At 45.8% G+C, this 17,961-nt stretch overlaps 1 protein-coding gene across 3 annotated transcripts in view; it reads right to left on the bottom strand.

Moving 5' to 3' along the window:
- v (Tryptophan 2,3-dioxygenase vermilion) overlaps positions 1–17,961 on the bottom strand; it is a 145,320-nt gene that overhangs the window by 15,522 nt on the left and 111,837 nt on the right. For 2 of the 3 annotated variants that reach the window (XM_075881996.1, XM_075881994.1), the window contains exons 3-10: positions 17,397–17,460; positions 16,767–16,860; positions 15,193–15,260; positions 14,478–14,543; positions 10,770–10,831; positions 6,983–7,058; positions 1,110–1,223; positions 521–628 (exon numbers count right to left, since the gene is read on the bottom strand). In XM_075881996.1, the coding sequence (XP_075738111.1) occupies positions 521–628; positions 1,110–1,223; positions 6,983–7,058; positions 10,770–10,831; positions 14,478–14,543; positions 15,193–15,260; positions 16,767–16,860; positions 17,397–17,460 (652 nt within the window). The remainder of the gene's footprint in view (positions 1–520; positions 629–1,109; positions 1,224–6,982; positions 7,059–10,769; positions 10,832–14,477; positions 14,544–15,192; positions 15,261–16,766; positions 16,861–17,396; positions 17,461–17,961) is intronic. The other variant, XM_075882006.1, reaches the window with a different exon arrangement.

Raw genomic sequence — 17,961 nt, 5'->3', positions numbered from 1 at the left:
GTGTTCGTACAAAACGGCGTACCGTCGTTATACCGGAGATTGCTGTTTTTCCAGCAGACACAAGTGCCCTTTACGCATCGAGATAATGAAGCCGGCATAATCAGCATTAATTTTATCCTGGCTGCCATCTAGTTCTATCGCAAAAAGCAGATGTACGCTTAAGCAAAAAAAAAAAAAAAACGTGCAGGACAGCTTGACAGGCACATCTGGCAACGAGACATAAATCTGTGACAGCTACAACCCGCTGCCACGTTCATGCACTAATGAATGTACGCTCGAAGATATTGTGTGCTCAAGTCGCTACAGCCCCCACGTATGGGTACTATCACGGTGACAAGTTGCTCGTGTTACGTCACAAGCAAAATATCGGTACAGTACCCCTTCTGACGTACTTCCTAGTAGCTGTTTCAGCTCTAATATCCGAACATGTTGTCTATAAATTGTTTTTCACTTGGTCATATATGTCGATCGATCAATCAATCAATCAATCAATCAATCAATCAATCACGTGTGCACATACCTTGGCATCCTCTTCCATCTGGTCAAGCATGCGTTTCACGACGTTCTGGTACTTCTCCCAGAAGTTGAAGCCGTGAGGTTCCAGCCCGGGCGTCCGTTCCAACCACCGCTGCGGCCCGGCAACGCCAGCGCAGGACAAGGCACAAAAGACACAAAATCACGTAATGTTCACTCAGTTCTTTCTCTTCCCTGCAGCATATTGAACACAAAACGTTATAGGCTGCAGTGCACCTGCAGGAACTTCATGCAGAAGGCCACGTTCGCGTAACTATAAATTTCTGGGCTGTAGGTATAGGCTAGCTAACACCATCTGCTATTAATGCATTTATGTTGATTCCCTTCCACTTCTTTCTCTCATTTTCCTCATTTTATCTCCAAGGAGATAGAGGTGTGCATACCCCTACCCTGAGCGCACGACATCCAACCGGAGTCCGTACTTTTTTTACCGAGTAACAAGACATTCCTTCAACACCATCTCGGCAACAGCGCTCATCTTGCATTCGTGGACCGTAAAGGAACACGACATCGGTACAGTGGAGCGAGACCTATAAAAAATTAGCGATCGTACAGGCAAAACAGGGCGTGCCCACCTCTACGAGCTGTAGTAACGTGAGCTCCTTCTCGGACTCCTGAATCTTGTGGATGGCCGAGGGGTCCTCGAACACCTTCTGGTAGTGCTGCTTGCCGTAGTTCACTCGCAGCTCCTGGGAATCGAGACAAACGCGAGCCTTTTTGATATCAAATCACCGCAAAACAACAACAACAACAAAAAAACAACACACTCGGTGGGATCAAGGGCGGATGCGGCTAGAATCAAAACATATTCACACCCACAGCTGTTCCCCGAGCCCCGTGTCATCCTGCCGCGCTGCTTGAATCACTTACATGCTCTGAGAACTATTTCCTGTTGATCACTTTCCTGTCGATCAAGGTGATTACAGAAGATCACCATGCGCACACCATCCCTTTGTGCGTGACGGATGCACTTTTTTGAAGGTCTCTCAACTGTTATCAATTTATTGCCGGCTCGTGAAACGATTGTCGTGCTGTCGGGTTTACTGCCTATATATAAACGACTTCTCGACGAAACAGTATCCTAACACGGGCGTTACAACGACGTCAATGCCAACTGTCCACACGGAAAAGTGCTCACCACTGGGCTAGATGCGTGTGACAAAAGATGGTTGACCATGCAGTAGAAAACACCGCAAATCGGTTAGGCTGTCTGCATTTCAGTAACGAAGCAATCAGTAATAGCCGAGAGAAATAGTTCTGTATCTTATACCAGGCGTTGACAAGCTGCGGCCCACGGGGCAGTACTATGTGGCATCCGGCACGATGTCATACACTCCCTCACCCCATCTCCTTCCCTTACCACTTGCTATCTGACGGCAGACATGCCAGTTTTGAACTAAAATATAATTTGCGCTTGTAACCTAATGTTGTGACGTTCACGCTGAAAATAATCGGAATTTTTCATATAGTTCTGTAGTATATATCATTGTCGATTCGCCGCATTTTTCTCTTCGCCTTCAAAGCTTATATAAACGACTTTTGGATATCCCCTTCACCGATTTGTCGCTCAGCCCCCCCCCCCCCCCCTCCCACACACACTATGTTGCCTTCACGGAACTCGGCCCTTCGCCTCAAAAGGTTGCTCAATACCCTACTCTATGCCCCAATTTTAATGATGCAAATGTACAAGGAAAAGGAAACAAAGCAGAAAGAATCATCACGATCTAGCCTATCAACTATGTAGACATCATTTTAAAATATTTATCCCGTGGCACGTCACAACTCTGACTTAATTACGGTACAGCGTCTGAAGCATTAAAATAAGGTCCAGTACCATTGTTGGCAATGACCCCTACACATTTTTTTTTGCATTGTAACGCGGAAATCACAGGGAACACTATATTACTTGCAGGGCATATACAATCTGTTATTATGTGTGGTTAAGCCATCACTTCCAGTTTCCTGTGATAGCTTTCTTGACCGGGGGAGGGCGGGGAAGACTCCTACATAAGTTGTGCGCTGAATATAAGGCTTCGACCATCACTGGACGCTCACTTCCTTCCGGAGACTGAGGAAATGAAGTCGGATGCGGCTTCCCGGTTCTTTGACGCGCCCGTACACGTCAACGCCACGCGCTGCGTGATTCACGCGCGCATTGATATCGGTCGACTCAAAATCGCGAAGGTCACACACGTGCAGACGAACAAACTCTACTTCCCACGAAGCGCTACCCTAATTGATCGCAAGTTATTGATGATTGATATGTGGGGTTTAACGCCCCAAATCCACCATATGAATATGCGAGACGCCGTAGTGGAGGGTTCCGGCAATTCCGACCACCTGGGGTTCCTTAACGTGCACCCAAATCTGAGCACACGGGCATACAGCCTTTCCCACCTCCATCGGAAATGCAGCCGCCGCAGCCGGGATCCGAGCCCGCGACCCGCGGGTCAGCAGCCGAGTACCTTAGCCACTAGACCACCGCGTCGGGGCTGATCGCAAGTTATACCACATCGGATAAGTGGTTGGGGCTTCGGAAAACTTGGCTTTCTGGTATTCTTTGCGCACCTCTAAATATATCCATACGACCCTTCGAGGTGTCTCCTGACGGGAAGGGTACCAGAGTCTTGGAAGAACGCTAACATCATCTTAATACATAAGAAAGGAGATGACAAGGACTTGAAGAATTACAGGCCGATCAGCTTGCTCTCTGTAGTATACAAGCTATTTACAAAGGTAATTGCTAACAGAGTAAAGAAAACATTAGAATTCAATCAACCAAAGGAACAAGCAGGATTTCGAACAGGCTACTCAACAATTGACCACATTCATACCATCAATCAGGTAATAGAGAAATGCTCAGAGTATCACCAACCACTATACATAGCCTTCATAGATTACGAGAAGGCGTTTGATTCAGTAGAAATATCAGCCGTCATGCAGACACTGCGGAATCAGGGCGTAGATGAAGTATATATAAACATTCTGGAAGAAATCTACAGGGGATCAACTGCTACCATAGTGCTTCATAAAAAAAGCAACAGAATACCAATCAAGAAGGGTGTAAGGCCGGGGGACACAATCTCCCCAATGCTATTTACCGCGTGCTTACAGGAGGTTTTCAGAAGCCTAGAATGGGAACAGTTAGGGATAAGAGTTAATGGAGAATACCTTAGTAACCTGCGCTTCGCCGATGACATTGCATTGCTGAGTAACTCAGGGGACGAATCACAACTCATGATTACGGAGTTAGACAAGGAGAGCAGAAAGGTAGGTCTTAAAATTAATCAGCAGAAATCGAAAGTAATGTACAACAACCTCGGAAAGGAGCAGCGCTTCGAGATAGGTAATAGTGCACTTGAAGTTGTAAAAGACTATGTCTACTTAGGACAGGTAATAACCGCAGAGCCTAACCACGAGATTGAAGTAACTAGAAGAATAAGAATGGGGTGGAGTACATTCGGCAAGCACTCTCAAATTATGACAGGTAGATTGCCACTATCCCTCAAGAGGAAGGTATATAACAGCTGTATCTTGCCGGTACTTAGCTACGGAGCAGAAACCTGGAGACTTACAAAGAGGGTTCAGCTTAAATTGAGGACGACGCAGCGAGCAATGGAAAGAAAAATGGTAGGCGTAACCTTAAAGGACAAGAAGAGAGCAGAGTGGATTAGGGGACAAACGGGGGTTAAGGACATCATAGTTGAAATAAAGAAGAGGAAATGGACATGGGCCGGGCATGTAGCGCGTAGACAGGATAACCGCTGGTCATTAAGGGTAACTAACTGGATTTCCAGAGAAGGGAAGCGGGTTAGGGGGAGACAGAAGGTTAGGTGGGCAGATGAGATTAAGAAGTTTGCAGGTATAAATTGCAGGTATAAAACACAGGACCGGGTTAACTGGCGGAACATGGGAGAGGCCTTTGTCCTGCAGTGGACGTAGTCAGGCTGATGATGATGATGACACGACCCTTCAGCGAAAGGAGGTCGCCGCGGCCGGGATTCGATCCCGTGACTTCCGAGTCTGCAGTCGAGCACCATATACCACGAAACCACCGCGACGGTCGGGTCAAGGCAAAGCAGATTATTTGTTACGAAGCGTGAAGCTCACTGACCTATACTTACACTCATAACTCCCTTGCGGCGAACTGGGTGATAAACTCCCGAGAGTTCGCTGACATCGCGCCATAAAGATACTTGCAAGCCACGAGCGCGCTGTATTTAGAAAAAGAGTTTTACTCTCTTAAACGTTTTTTTTCCTGCATGCGTACTTTTGTGCTGCAACCACTCCGTGTCAAGGTGTCATGAGGACAATGAAACATGGATACCGAAAACGCATCGCCAAAACAGCTGTTCGCAAGGTGCGCGAGCCACGCTATGTGCTGAACCGCATACCGTCCTGTACAACTTTACACAGCTGTTTTTATCGTGCGAGTCGCAAGCTAGAAGGCATTGACCCCGCGACCGCAGCCGTGTAGAACGTACGACGTGTAGTATGCGTCGATCGCACTCTGAGACTGACTCGACCAGCTTTTCGAAGCAATGGTCGAAGGTTTTTAACAGCGGAGCTATTCTAGGTTGAGCCTGCGCCGTCTTCATGTTTGTCGGGTGCCACGAAGGTCACTCGACACGTGACATGAAGATGCTCTAAATGTTGTTGTTGTTGATGATGATGATGCTTGAAATGAGTATATAATTCATCCTCACATAGGCTCGCGCGCACACAGCTTCGCTATTGGATGGTTTTCACGGTGAGGAACTGGCTGAGTTTTTTAAAATGTTAAAAAAAACTTTAAAGATGAATGCAATCTTGCAGCATTTCCAGTCGCAGGCGAATTTGCTGACTTCCGAGTGTAGTCTTGTTTCTACAGCGAATAGCAATTGGATGGACAGGATCATCGGATTTTCGCCGTTGGTGCCACCGTGACCATTTCGGTCACCGTCATGCCCGGTATAAAGTTCAAATCAATAACATCCCCCCGTGCATCGTGTTTACTACCCACTAGCCAAAGGCGCAAACGGGAGTGACGAACTCGGCTGAATCAGAAATCAAACAAGCCGGCCCATCTCCGTCTCAAGGAGGGCGCGTTCGATAACAACATCCCGCATGCGAGGTCTGAGGTCGATTGCTGATCAAGCAGATAAGAAACGCCCTGCCAGTCTTGAAATAGCACGAAAAAAAATGACAGCATATCCACGGAGTGAATGATGGAGAGTGGGGTGAAGAATTCGTCCGTCCATTCGTTCTTGCTTCCGTCCGTCCATGCGTCCGTCAGTGTGACCGTCCATGCGTCCATCAGCCCGTCCGTGCGTGCATCTGTTCGTGCGTCTGTCCCTGCGTTCGTCCATGCAGCCGCCCCTGCGTCCGTTCATGCGTCCATCCATGCGTCTGTCTACTGTGTGTCCGTTCGTCCATCTATTCAACACTCCAAGTACCACCATCTCGCATCTTTTCATCATATTGTCACGTGCGTCCCGCGAAAAAGACGAAGGCAACTGCGCATACGCGCATCTGCACGCTTTTATGCAGAACGCAACAACGAGAAAGACGAGGAACTCTCTCTCGCGCGCGGTTAATAAAAAGACCGACCCGCTGCTGTTTTCTCAGCGTCTTCAAGTACGACCTCTGTCTTGACGTCGCGACAATATATTCCCCATATAGAAGCACCGCCATCCAGCGGACATTCCAAGGACTAAACGAGAGGTGGCACACGCACACTTTCTTACGGCTTGCGCTTCGGGTCCACTTCCCACCTTTAACCACCTCGAGTTCATTGTACATACTAGTTCACTGTATTCATGGCACTGCGGCCGAACGCTCGCTAAACCTTTCGAAAACCAAGGAGGTTACGCCCAGCGAGTATGACGTAGCAAACTTTTTCAGTCAGATAGTACTCAATGTACATGCCAATGGCTGCTAATGGGAAATGGGAGGCGGGGAATTCGGCTTTTACTTTCTTATGGCTTGCGCTTCGTATCTACTTCCCATTTTTAACCACCTCGAGTTCATTCATGGTATATACAAGTTCATTGTATTCATGGCACTGCGGCTCAACGCTCGCTAAACCTTTCTAAAGCTAAGGAGGTTACACCCAGCGAGTATAACGTAGCAACCCTTTCTTGTCAGATAGTGCTCAATGTACATGCCAATGGCTGCTAATGGTGATCGCAGCCTGCGCGTTAACTAAAAGCCGAATGCCCCTGTCTCTCATTCCCTTTTAGCAGCCATTAACATGTACATTGAGAACTATTTTTTATTGTTCAACAACGCACAGAAGAAGTCTTTCACCGGCACCATCTTGGAGGTCAAAATGTTATACTTGTTAGATACTACGGGGGACGAACAATTGGAAAGTTTGGGGAGGGGAAGTTAAACTCTCGCCCCCCCCCCCCGGCTACGTGAGTGACCGCCATATAATAATGAATGCAGAGTGGAACACAATGCTTACGTTCTTCACTCCCAGCTTGTTTTCGATAAGGCGAAACTGGAGGCTTTGGAACCCTGATGCTGGCGCCAGGTAACCTCTGCGAAAGAAGGAACGGGTTTGAAATAGGACCGCATTTTTTTTTTTTTGATGATGATCGACACACCTTCTGATTTGGGTGCACGTTAAAAACCCCAGGTGGTCTAAATTTCCGGAGCCCTCCACTACGGCGTCTCTCATAATCATAGAGTGGTTTTGGGACGTTAAACCCCACATATCAATCAAATCAACACAACACCTTCTGTGTTGATGATCGTCAACAACACCTTCTCTCTTTCTTTCTTTTCCACCCCTTTGCTTTTCTAACGCTGAGTAGCAGGCCAGAGAGTAGATTCAGGCCGAGCTGTCAGCTTTTCTGCCATAATAAAGACTATCCCTTTCTCTCATTTCTTGACTATATCGTCTTGAAATGTTTTATGCTCTGTGTTATTGTAACACCATTATATGATGCAATATATAACCATATTCTCCATTTTATGACACCTAATCGAAATATAAATAAACAAATAAATAAATAAATAAATAAATAATATGCACGTACTTCGATTTCTTTTAAATGATCGACCTCAAAGCAAACAGCCTCAGGATTGTCAGACGGAAAACTCGTTTGTCAAGATGCATTCACTAAATAAAAGAACATGAAACGCCCTGACGCATGCCATTTCAGATCTTCCATCCTTATATCCATACATTGGCATTCATATCAATCAATCAATCAATCAATCAATCAATCAATCAATCAATCAATCAATCAATCAATCAATCACAAAAGAATGATAGAAAATCAAATTGTCTGTTCTGATTCTCTGCTTCTCTGCCCTTGTCCTTTCGTCCACCATCTCTCTCTATTTTTTTTTTTGCCCTGGGCGGGGATTTGCACGTGATGAAAACTGTTGTCGCCATAGAAACGACGTCGACAACGGTGAAAATTTGCCTCGAGTGTCTATGCAAATGTCATTGAATTGAACTTATAAAAAGAACGAAAGCTTAGACTCGAAAGGAAAGCTGGCCAACCAAACCTTGGCCCAGTCTTTGTTTATAGAGTACACCTGTTGGTGCCTTTATAATGCACTGAGCAGTTGTTGGTGCGTGGTCGTTGTCGAAATTCGCTATACCACTTTTGCTTAGAATTAGTTTCTTGATGGCGTGCAATAAATATTGAGTTTTTAGTAAACGAGGTACAAGAAAAAAGAACGAGGTTCTTTCGCATTGACGGGAATAGTTCAATTTCAAGGTTGGCAACATTAAAGTAGCGTGACATTATCGAGCATCAGAAAAAAGACTTCTTTTTATAATAATGCGAAAGTACAACGTGCCTAATCAGACGCGGCCTTCAAAGACGCGGTGTGTGGCATACACCTTAATAGAACTCAGACAAATAAAACCAGGGTCCGAGACAGAATCGAACTCGGTTATTCTACGTGCCAGTTGATTATTATACCCCAAAGCCACAACGATTCTTCAAACTACTTTGAAAAAAGACGATAGTCAGTCGTGATGTCAGACAAGGAGTCATCTTAATAGATGTAACATCGCGCGGCAGAAGCGCAGAATAGCATCAGGCGTCACATCATGCAAATTTTACGACGAGTCGGTGGCTGGACACTGCCAACCAATTAAAAATGACTGAGCTGTATCCTACCTTCATCTTCATCAGCCACAGCATCAACACTGCGTTAGCTACTCACGTGACCACCGAAAACAACAATGATGGTGACGATGTGGGCACCGAATGGTTACGTCATCATGATCATACTAATTTTTGCTATCTACGTCGTCATCGTCAGAGCTTTTGTCGGGATTTCATCTTGGAATCGTCTTAGGCGAATACATAGGGGACCATGTGATTATTTAACCATGTGCAATGAAATTAAATGCGAAGCTCGGTAGGCGCCACCGTAAAGTGTCAGATGCGTACATCTATATTGAAGGGTGGCAGGGTGGTGTCCGCTTCGACGGGAGTACGTGCATTTGTAATTTAGTCCGAGCCATCGGAGCAGACAAACTAATCAAGCCCGATAGTTGCAGCTGTGGATGCACCCGTAATGTCTGAGCCTTAGTGTAGGTTAGAAGTATGGCAGTTTGGGCTAGTTGGTATGACATGACGAATAGCGCGAGAACAGAACGATGACAAAGTCCTTCTTGTCTCTTTGTCGATGTTCTGTTTTCGCGCTATTATTATCGTCTTAGTGTAGGATTCAACGTCATAAAAGTGCTCTGGGACACAGCAACAAAATGATCGAAATTAACTGTGGTCAGCTAGGTTTATTTTACATGCGTTGTGTATGTAGTCGAGAGTTCGACGGAATGCCGTCTGGTCAGGTAAAGGCATTGTTGAATAAAACAGGTCACTGACCAATGTCAAACAAAACAATGACGTTTCGGGACCCGTACGAATCCCTTGTTCACAATGGCTACGGATCCCATTGTGAACAAGGGATCAAGGGAACAAGGGATCCGTACGGATCCCATTGTGAACAAGGGATCCGTACGGGTCCCGAAACGTCATTGTTTTGTTTGACATTGGTCAGTGACCTGTTTTATTCAACAATGCGTTGTGTATGTACCTTAGCATTGTTCCTCGAGTCAGAATATCGCTGCAGTAAACAGAAGTAAAACTCACGACCTCGCACTAAACAGCACGACGTCGCATACATTGAGACAGCGCGGCGGCTGCAGGTTGTAATCGGCGTTAACGACTAATACGCAAAGGAACACAGACCTGTTCGTGACAACGGATGAAGGTAACGCAATACTTTAATCCGAGGCATCGGTATTGGGTCACTGGCAATAGCGCGTCTTCTTATTGGTGACCATTCTAATCAGTAGCCTGCCGTCCTGCGGCTTTCTCATTCTTGGGGACATTGCATCGGGCACTATCTCCAGCCATCGTATACAGTGACTCGCTATGTGTCCCCTCCCGGTCTTACAGACTTATGAATGACTTCGATGGGAAATCAAGATGGACGATTGGGCCAGTAGGAGATACATGATCTAAGAGTACTACGCCGTAGAAAACATGGACGGGAAAAGACAACGACTGCGCTTGTCCTTGTCTTTTCCCGTCCGTCTTTTCGACCGCGTAGTACTCTTAGTTCAATGGGAAACTGCACCGTCAATGTGCAGACTCGGATGAACCATGTTTCTGCATCCTTCGCCTTAACTTACCTTTTTTACTCTTTCTCTTTCTCCCAGTGCAGGGTAGTAAACCTGATGTTCGTCTGATCAACCTCCCCGCCTTGCTTTACCTCTTTCTTCTCTCTGTTACATCATGTTCTCACCTTACATACAAACCAGATGTACGCCACTAACCATACTTCCTTCGCAAGCTCGCCATAACTGTTCCGTGTTCCTCGTTCAACGATCGACACGTGCGCTGCGCACCGACTGAATGAAAAGCTACCGCGCACTTTCTTTTTTTTTTTGTTCTGTGTGTAAACGGCTTGCACTGACGTCACTAAAGCAGTCACGTTGGAGCACCAACATAGTGGGACCCAAAGTCTGTGTACCCCGCATGCTGGTTTTTTCGTCGTTCATGCACATAGACCCAACAACGTTCCACTGACGTCGTTATCACACTGAACCAGGTTCATCATCACGTGATTACACTGCCTCGGCGTCCTCTAATCCGCCATATTGTAGCCATTTTGTCCGTCCACGACGTCAGGTGCAAGCTATATCAACACCAGTGCGTGCAATACACGCTATTCGCCAACGGCTTTTTGCGCGTGGAAAACGTGAGAAATCTCACCTGAATTCCATGAAGTCAAGTGGGGTCATGGTTTCCAGGATCTCGACTTGTTCTTGCAGCAGCTGTCATTTGGAAAGAAATGAGAGAGGCACATTTTAGGCGAGCAGTGAAACGTAGACGGTCAATGGTTTCGGTACTCGAGAACGCTCGACCCTGACGCTGTTAGTCTTGCATAGTCAGGTTGCTTGATATACAACATCGCAATACACTGCCATCCACAGAGACTCGCGTGCATGTAAACGCTCGTTGAAAAGAATACGCCCCTTCTTTTTCAATGTTGAGCCATTTTATGTATTACGAGAGTCACCCGGTACACGTCTGACTGGAACTGCGTCCAGTTAAGGTCGCGTTTTCTTTTTCAGACCGTTTTTAACCTATTCAGCGTCAAAATGTTGGTCACCTTTCGACTTCGGTGGTGCTTCAGCAAAGGTCCATCTCATTGCGTTCGCGACGATAAATATACTTCATTCGTTAAAGCCCAAATAAAGTATCGAGTGGTTTGAAAACAGTGTTGTCGACTGTCGTCGGCGCTGCATAATAGGTGCTTCACTACCAAGTATATAGCAATCGAGACTAGTGCTATTCTTTGTGCGAACAAAATGTTTATCATGAGCACGCATCACCGAGCTCATTCATGTTTAGGACTTATGCGACGTCCATACTTCGCGAAGAAATGGGACGCCAGTTCGAACTTCGGTCCGGAGTGAACACGAGGGCGGCGAACGGTGCAGCTGCAAGTGTTTACGACACGAAATCACTAGAAAAGCATAGGCGCGTCTAGGATATTCTCAAAGTATGGCAAAAACGCTACAAAACAGATCAGTGTCCACAACAATGGTCCAAGTCTTTGCGCCTATTGCTGTCTCGGAAGAAGCCGGTTGCACTTCTTGCGTACCAACATTATACGTGCGCCCCGCCGCGGTGGTCTACTGGCTAAGGTACTCGGCTACTGACCCGCAGGTCGTGGGTTCGCACCCCGGCTGCGGCGGCTGCATTTCCGATGGAGGCGGAAATGTTGTAGGCCCGTGTGCTCAGATTTGGGTGCACGTTAAAGAACCCCAGGTGGTCGAAATTTCCGGAGCCCTCCACTACGGCGTCTCTCGTAATCATATGGTGGTTTTGGGACGTTAAACCACACATATCAATCAACATTATACGTGCGGGGCACAAACTACAATGCAGATTTCCGTGCTTGAAGTGTTTGCCAAACGCGTTTCGCCGATATAAGAAAAAAATTCCGTGTGCTCTCTATCGTGAGGGATCTCCATGATGGACGAAGGCGCTTTGCTCTTCACGGCGCGGTGACAGCCTTGGGCGTTGTCCGTCGATGGCGTCTGTGAGCTCCTCGTCACCTGTATATATCCGGCCTTGGCGAACGGGTGCCGGCAACGAATATTTCATGTCTCGAGCGAACCCACAGCGGACATGAACATTACGAGTGACCAAGCACGGCACAAGCAAAAACGCTTCGAGCTCTTCTCGCGGGGGACCTTGGTGAAAAGAGTTATTTTTACGCTATGTGCCATTAATTGGCTCATTATCGCCACTCGCGAAATGTAGCAACTCAGAGGGTGGCGGATCGCACCGGAACTCGACTAACCCTGGCCGATTCGCGCCCGGAATAAAATTTGGGCTTATCTGATTCCCGAAGGAGACACAGCATTAATGTTGAGTGTTTTTTTTTTCTTCACGTCACAGACAAGAAAATATGATCGAGGACTGAGCGTTATAACGTTCAACGCTTCCTGTTTTTCTGTTTGTAATACAGCATGTACCGACGAAATACATATGCCATTCGTTACCTGAGAGCAACGGCAATCAATCAAAGCAACAGGAAATGCGCGCGAGGTGCACAGCGTCGACGTGTTTCACAACAAGGTAATGCCCGAGAAGGTAAACGTTTTGTTAATGAGTATAGAAAACGGCTTCCGGAAGTGAAGTCACCTCGTATGCTAGAACGTCGCATTAATGTCGCAACAGTGACGTGTGCCTTATAGAGAGCATGAAATATAACCAGTAGGGTAGATAGATTATCGAACATAGAAGTACGCGTACGTATATGTGAGCTTTGCTTCGAGGATTGAACTATCATTTGCCTTCGTAAGAATCAACTCACAGGAAAAAATCTTCGAATCATATGCATATCATATTTGTAAAAAGAGAACAAAAATAAGAGATTTGGGCGATACCACGCATCAGCGTCATTGTCACAGATCGAGATTAGTGTTCTTCCTGCCTCTCTTCGTGATTAGGCTTTTCTCGCGCACATGGTATTCACGGTTGCGCAGTATAGTTTCATGCACGTATTCGGTTTTTAATTTTGTCCACGTTTAAAGGCATCGACGTGCACGTGAGATCTTCGTGCATGAAAGTATGTGTTATTTCCAATAGAATTCTCAGTTGCGAGTCGGCGCCCGTTCCGCCGCCTCTTTATTTGCCACCCCTGTTTCTTTCAGCGCTCCACCTCAATCGACTCTATAAGGTGTCGACGGCAGCGCCTTTCCTAGGCAGAAATAGTCACCGCGTATGACGATACCTGGAAGCAACGCTTGATATCTGCGGCGTCACCTTTAGCAGGGAAGTGGCGTTGGGATCAATAAGCCGGTCGAGTGAAGAACGAATTTCGAGCCGAGGTTTGTTTAAAAACACGAAGGTTATACGACTCACCGTGCGACATATTCCTCGGATTGACTGCATAATCTGCTTACAGAAAAATTTCACATAAGACGCGTGGTCAGCGCCATACTGGGTTCGCTAAGCGAACGTTTCCTTATTTTTGTACATGGCGACCTGAATGTAACATCAAACGCATCAACTCAATCGTTCTCACGAGTTGCATGAATACCGTAGCCCTATAGGTCGGTAAAAATTGTGGAGCTCACTCAAACTGACTCAAGAAATATATTCTTCAAAAAATTTTCTTCGACAAGACTGGAATTCTCCAAAGTATTTATCAGCCTGACTCAGACTCACAGATATATTTGACTCTGACCCCCGTATTCACAAACGCTCCTGGACTCGAGTTTCATCCTTCACTTGACAGAGTTGAGCACTGTGCCGCTTCTCGGCTGAAAATGACGCTGTGCTACTCGAGAATAGCAGCAAATTATCACTCACACGCAGTGACTTGCCCTGCCTAGAGATGGCGCTTCGATCGGCTTTCTCGAGTGAAGGTGGAGCGTTGAGTGAAGGGGCGTTCTAGAATACGGGGTTGAGGGAGTTCGAGTGAATCGACTCACGAACGAGTTCACCGACCTGCGACCGTAACACTGTTCATTTCCCAAAACTGTTCCGTAACACTGTTCGTATAACAAAACAGCAAAGCTACAGCTTGGAATGGCGGCACCGAAACCCATCCGCATTCATATACGCCGGCCGCTTGTCATCGTTCCCTGAAAACAATGATCGTTAAAAACAAAGGTAAAATGCCAGAGAATGAAAATGACACGTTAGTAGTAGGGTGCCCGATAAACAAGCAAGGGTACGCTATGTAATTGTTAATATCGTATGCAGTGGCGACGTATCAGGTTGAAAACCATGCACTATGTCGACATTTTTCGCGCATGGCGGGACATCGCCACCGCTATAGTGAACCATTGAACCTAACACGGCAATTCAGTAGGCTCACTAACAAATAAAAAAGTTTGTTTGAAAAAAGCTCTTGTGTTTAAACGGAGGCCATAATTTGTCTACTGTCGGGAGACTTACCTTGAGAATGAGCACGACGCGGTTCATCCGAGACGTGATTTGGAACATGTTAGATTCGTTCATGTCCTGCGAATCACAAGGAATACGCAATGATTGGCGAAAATAAGGATGTACTTTGATTAAGGGTGAGTGGACTGTTTGAATATAAATATAGGGCCACCTATTATATCCATACTCATCTGAATCAAAACTTTTGAGCGCTAAATTGAAATACACGTTACTTACGACAGTCTTTGTTGTTTGTCGAAGGTGTTATTATGCCGATTCGCTTGCTCCTCACGCCTACTAAAGTCCCGCTTAAAGGGCTAGATGTAGACATGACGTCTGTTTTTTCATCATCGTTAGAGTATGTCTAAGAAGGAAATATTCTGTTGAATGTTATTGACGCTTTTGGCAATAAATTTTTTTCTAAATGGAACTGGACATTTCTCGTCTGGTTTCATGGATATTGGCAGCACTTAACCAGGACCTGATTAAGAGTGATTGATTGATCGAACGGGTGACTACATATACTAAACAATGCATGTATGAGGAGAGTTCGAACATAACAGCAAACATAGTTTCTGTTTCACGTTTTTTTTTTTAAATTCATAAAGTGTTCTTGTAAAATATCCTTGGCGAACACCCACTTGATACATCATAACAAAAAGTAGTGCAAGCCCAGACAATATACAAGAATACTTGGTCCAGGCCGACGAAAAAGAAAATTGCTCACTTTCGAGTCCAGCAGCGGCTTTATAGAGTCCAGCTCGAAGATGATTTGTTTGAACCATAGTTCGTAAGCTGTATCCAGGAAAAAAAACAGAAACAAAAAAAATTCAAGTCACGAAGAAGCCTAATATCACGTTGCAGGCATAAACACATTTACACTATATTTTGCTCTTGTCTGCTCCGCATTAGTAAACCAAACGGTTCAATTAAACGCCTTTGAAACAAAAAGGGAAAAAATGCGTATAGCTTGCAATCGAGACACAATGCTAATAGTTCTAATATGAGTGAAGGCTTTATTGGCCATAAGGAACGCCAATGGGCGGCGAAACCCATTTGAAGCTGCGCACCATTCTTTCCCGACGTCACAGATTTTCGTAGCGCCTCATCGGGGTTCAAGTCAGTAGGCGAGTTAACATATGGTGATTAAATCCAACTCTAATGTAACTAACGATACAACTTAACGACTCATTACGCGAAAGAGGGAGTCCAAAATGAGGGGATATTCTGCCGGTGCAGCGCCTTCTATTCATCTGCCCGTGAACGGTGTTGTTTGGATAATTACTCTCTACTCCGGGGTATAGCTTGCTGTCTGCGCAGAGGTTGAGCCATAGCATGCCGCGCTCTCGCCTCTGTAGTGGTAGGTTGTTTTCGGCGTTACCGCTTTGCTTTTTGCAGACGAAAGCGCTTTCAGGATCGTTTCCAACCATGGCAGAAAGAGATTGGGGGGTCTGTCTGGAATGCGCCTATTCTTCATCGTCATTACGTATAGTGGGTGCTTTGAATGTGTTGTGCCGTGATGGCAGGAAAAGACTGTGTGGTCTAGAACGCACTTATTCGTCGTAATCAGCGTCATCGCCAACGCCAGACAACCGACAGTCCTAGATCCTAAGATGCTTCGCCCCTAAAACGATTTTTTTTTTCTGGTACAGGTAAATTACTACTTCAAAGAATCAAAATCACCCCTCTTACCCCGAGAAGGGACTTGGTTAGCGAGAATAGGCAGATGTTACGGCTGGTGACGCCACCTTGAAATTCCCGCAGCGATCAGCGTGGCGTGATAAATTTGGAGAGTGTCTACTATGGCCTACGCAGTTCTGAATTGGTGAAAATGAAATACATTGTCTTCTGAGTGAGCCAGAGACAAAACATACCGAGTTCCCATGAATTTCGTTGACCAAATGTAAAAAAATACTAAAAAATTAATTTCGAAATCGGTGATGAAACGCGTGAAGATATCGGCGCAAAATTTAAAAATGAAAATTCTGCTTTTTTTCCCCTATTATAAGCCCATAATGATGAAATGAACAACATTAGCTTTTTTTTTTCATAGCATAATTCATCAATGTAAGCTGGTTCGTCGTTTCACTTCGGTCTTTATTTGAGAAAGAGTGTGAATACTAGCATCATTCATGACTTCAGATCACGAGTAAATTATTTCACTGTTTAAAGATTCATGTGAGTCAGAGAAGGCTTTGCTTGCGGCCTGCACGAATTTCGGGATCGTTGAGTGCATCGCATTGCAGGTATATCGGCTTTCTGTGATGCATACTAAATACGCCGATTCTTTCGCCCGCTCACCTTGATGCGTGATGATGAAGAGGTGCTCGTCGTGTACTCGCTCCTCGCAGTGCTGCTCCGTGACCAACTTCTGACAGTCGAGGAGCTTGTCTAGCTACCGTAAAGGAAATAGCCAGTGTCAGTCTATCGTGCGGCACAGAGCAAGGAACACAAACCGCTTGCCAACGGGTCGCCACTCTGCGGTGGGCTCACTGTCGATTCGTTTACGCTACAAGTCATCATTATTCCTTTGAGCAGCTACGAGTGTGACGCACTTAGCCGCACGGCGTATGACTCGGCGTGTGTACCCACGCATGCGCAGATGCTAGGGAGTGCGCACACTTGGGACTTCAGCCTAGTAACATTATGCCTGTCTATCGCTTAACGCTAAATACATTTGGTAGCTAAGCATACAGTATACTTCAACTAATATGCTAGTAAGCTTGAACACTTCTTCGCTTGACCATCAAGCTCGACAACCATCGTGACCTGGTATCAACTAGATTTTTATTCCGCGTTCATCTCCTCCACGTGAAGTGGTAAACGGTGTAGCACGTGGTAAACTCCTCGTAAAGATTTTGCAAAATTTAACGCGAAAAACTGCTGAAATAGCAACGATCGCAGGCACTCGATCGCAAAAGCATCACGCACCTTCAGGTAGTTTCCGTACAGCAGCTTCTCTTGGTGCGGCGCACCATCGTTGGAGTTTTCATGGCTGGAATTAACAAAGGAGCGAAATCTGAGAAAGATATATATCAGATAAAGAATCATTGTTCTCGTTGTGATTATTCAACAGATACTTCTACACATATGCTCCCCTTGTTTCTTTCCTATCAGCGCTTGTTTCACGAGAGTCGTGTTTAAAATGCCCGGCAGCTGCCCCGTGACTGTTGTGGGACTACCTTGATAAACTCTTCTGTACAGTGGGGAAGTTTTGAGTGTGTAAAAATTATGACGTGTGCACTTCGTTGTCACATAAACAATTCTATCGTACTACTAGAATTATGATTGTGAATGTTCGTTCCTGTCTAAGTCTTGCACTGTTTCACGGTTACTAACAACCCAAAAATGCATGCGATCTATTACGTGACAGAACAGGAGTGTTTCAGCCATACTTTATTTATGTTCGCGCGTGCGCTTGTATATTTGCGTGTATGTATAGGCAAGCAAAACTGAAAAAAACGTTTGGGGGGGGGGGGGGTGATCCCCTCCACCT

The sequence above is a fragment of the Rhipicephalus microplus genome, chromosome 2 (genome assembly GCF_043290135.1).
Source record: "Rhipicephalus microplus isolate Deutch F79 chromosome 2, USDA_Rmic, whole genome shotgun sequence".
NCBI lineage: Eukaryota > Metazoa > Arthropoda > Arachnida > Ixodida > Ixodidae > Rhipicephalus > Rhipicephalus microplus.
This window is presented reverse-complemented; position numbering and strand designations above follow the sequence as displayed.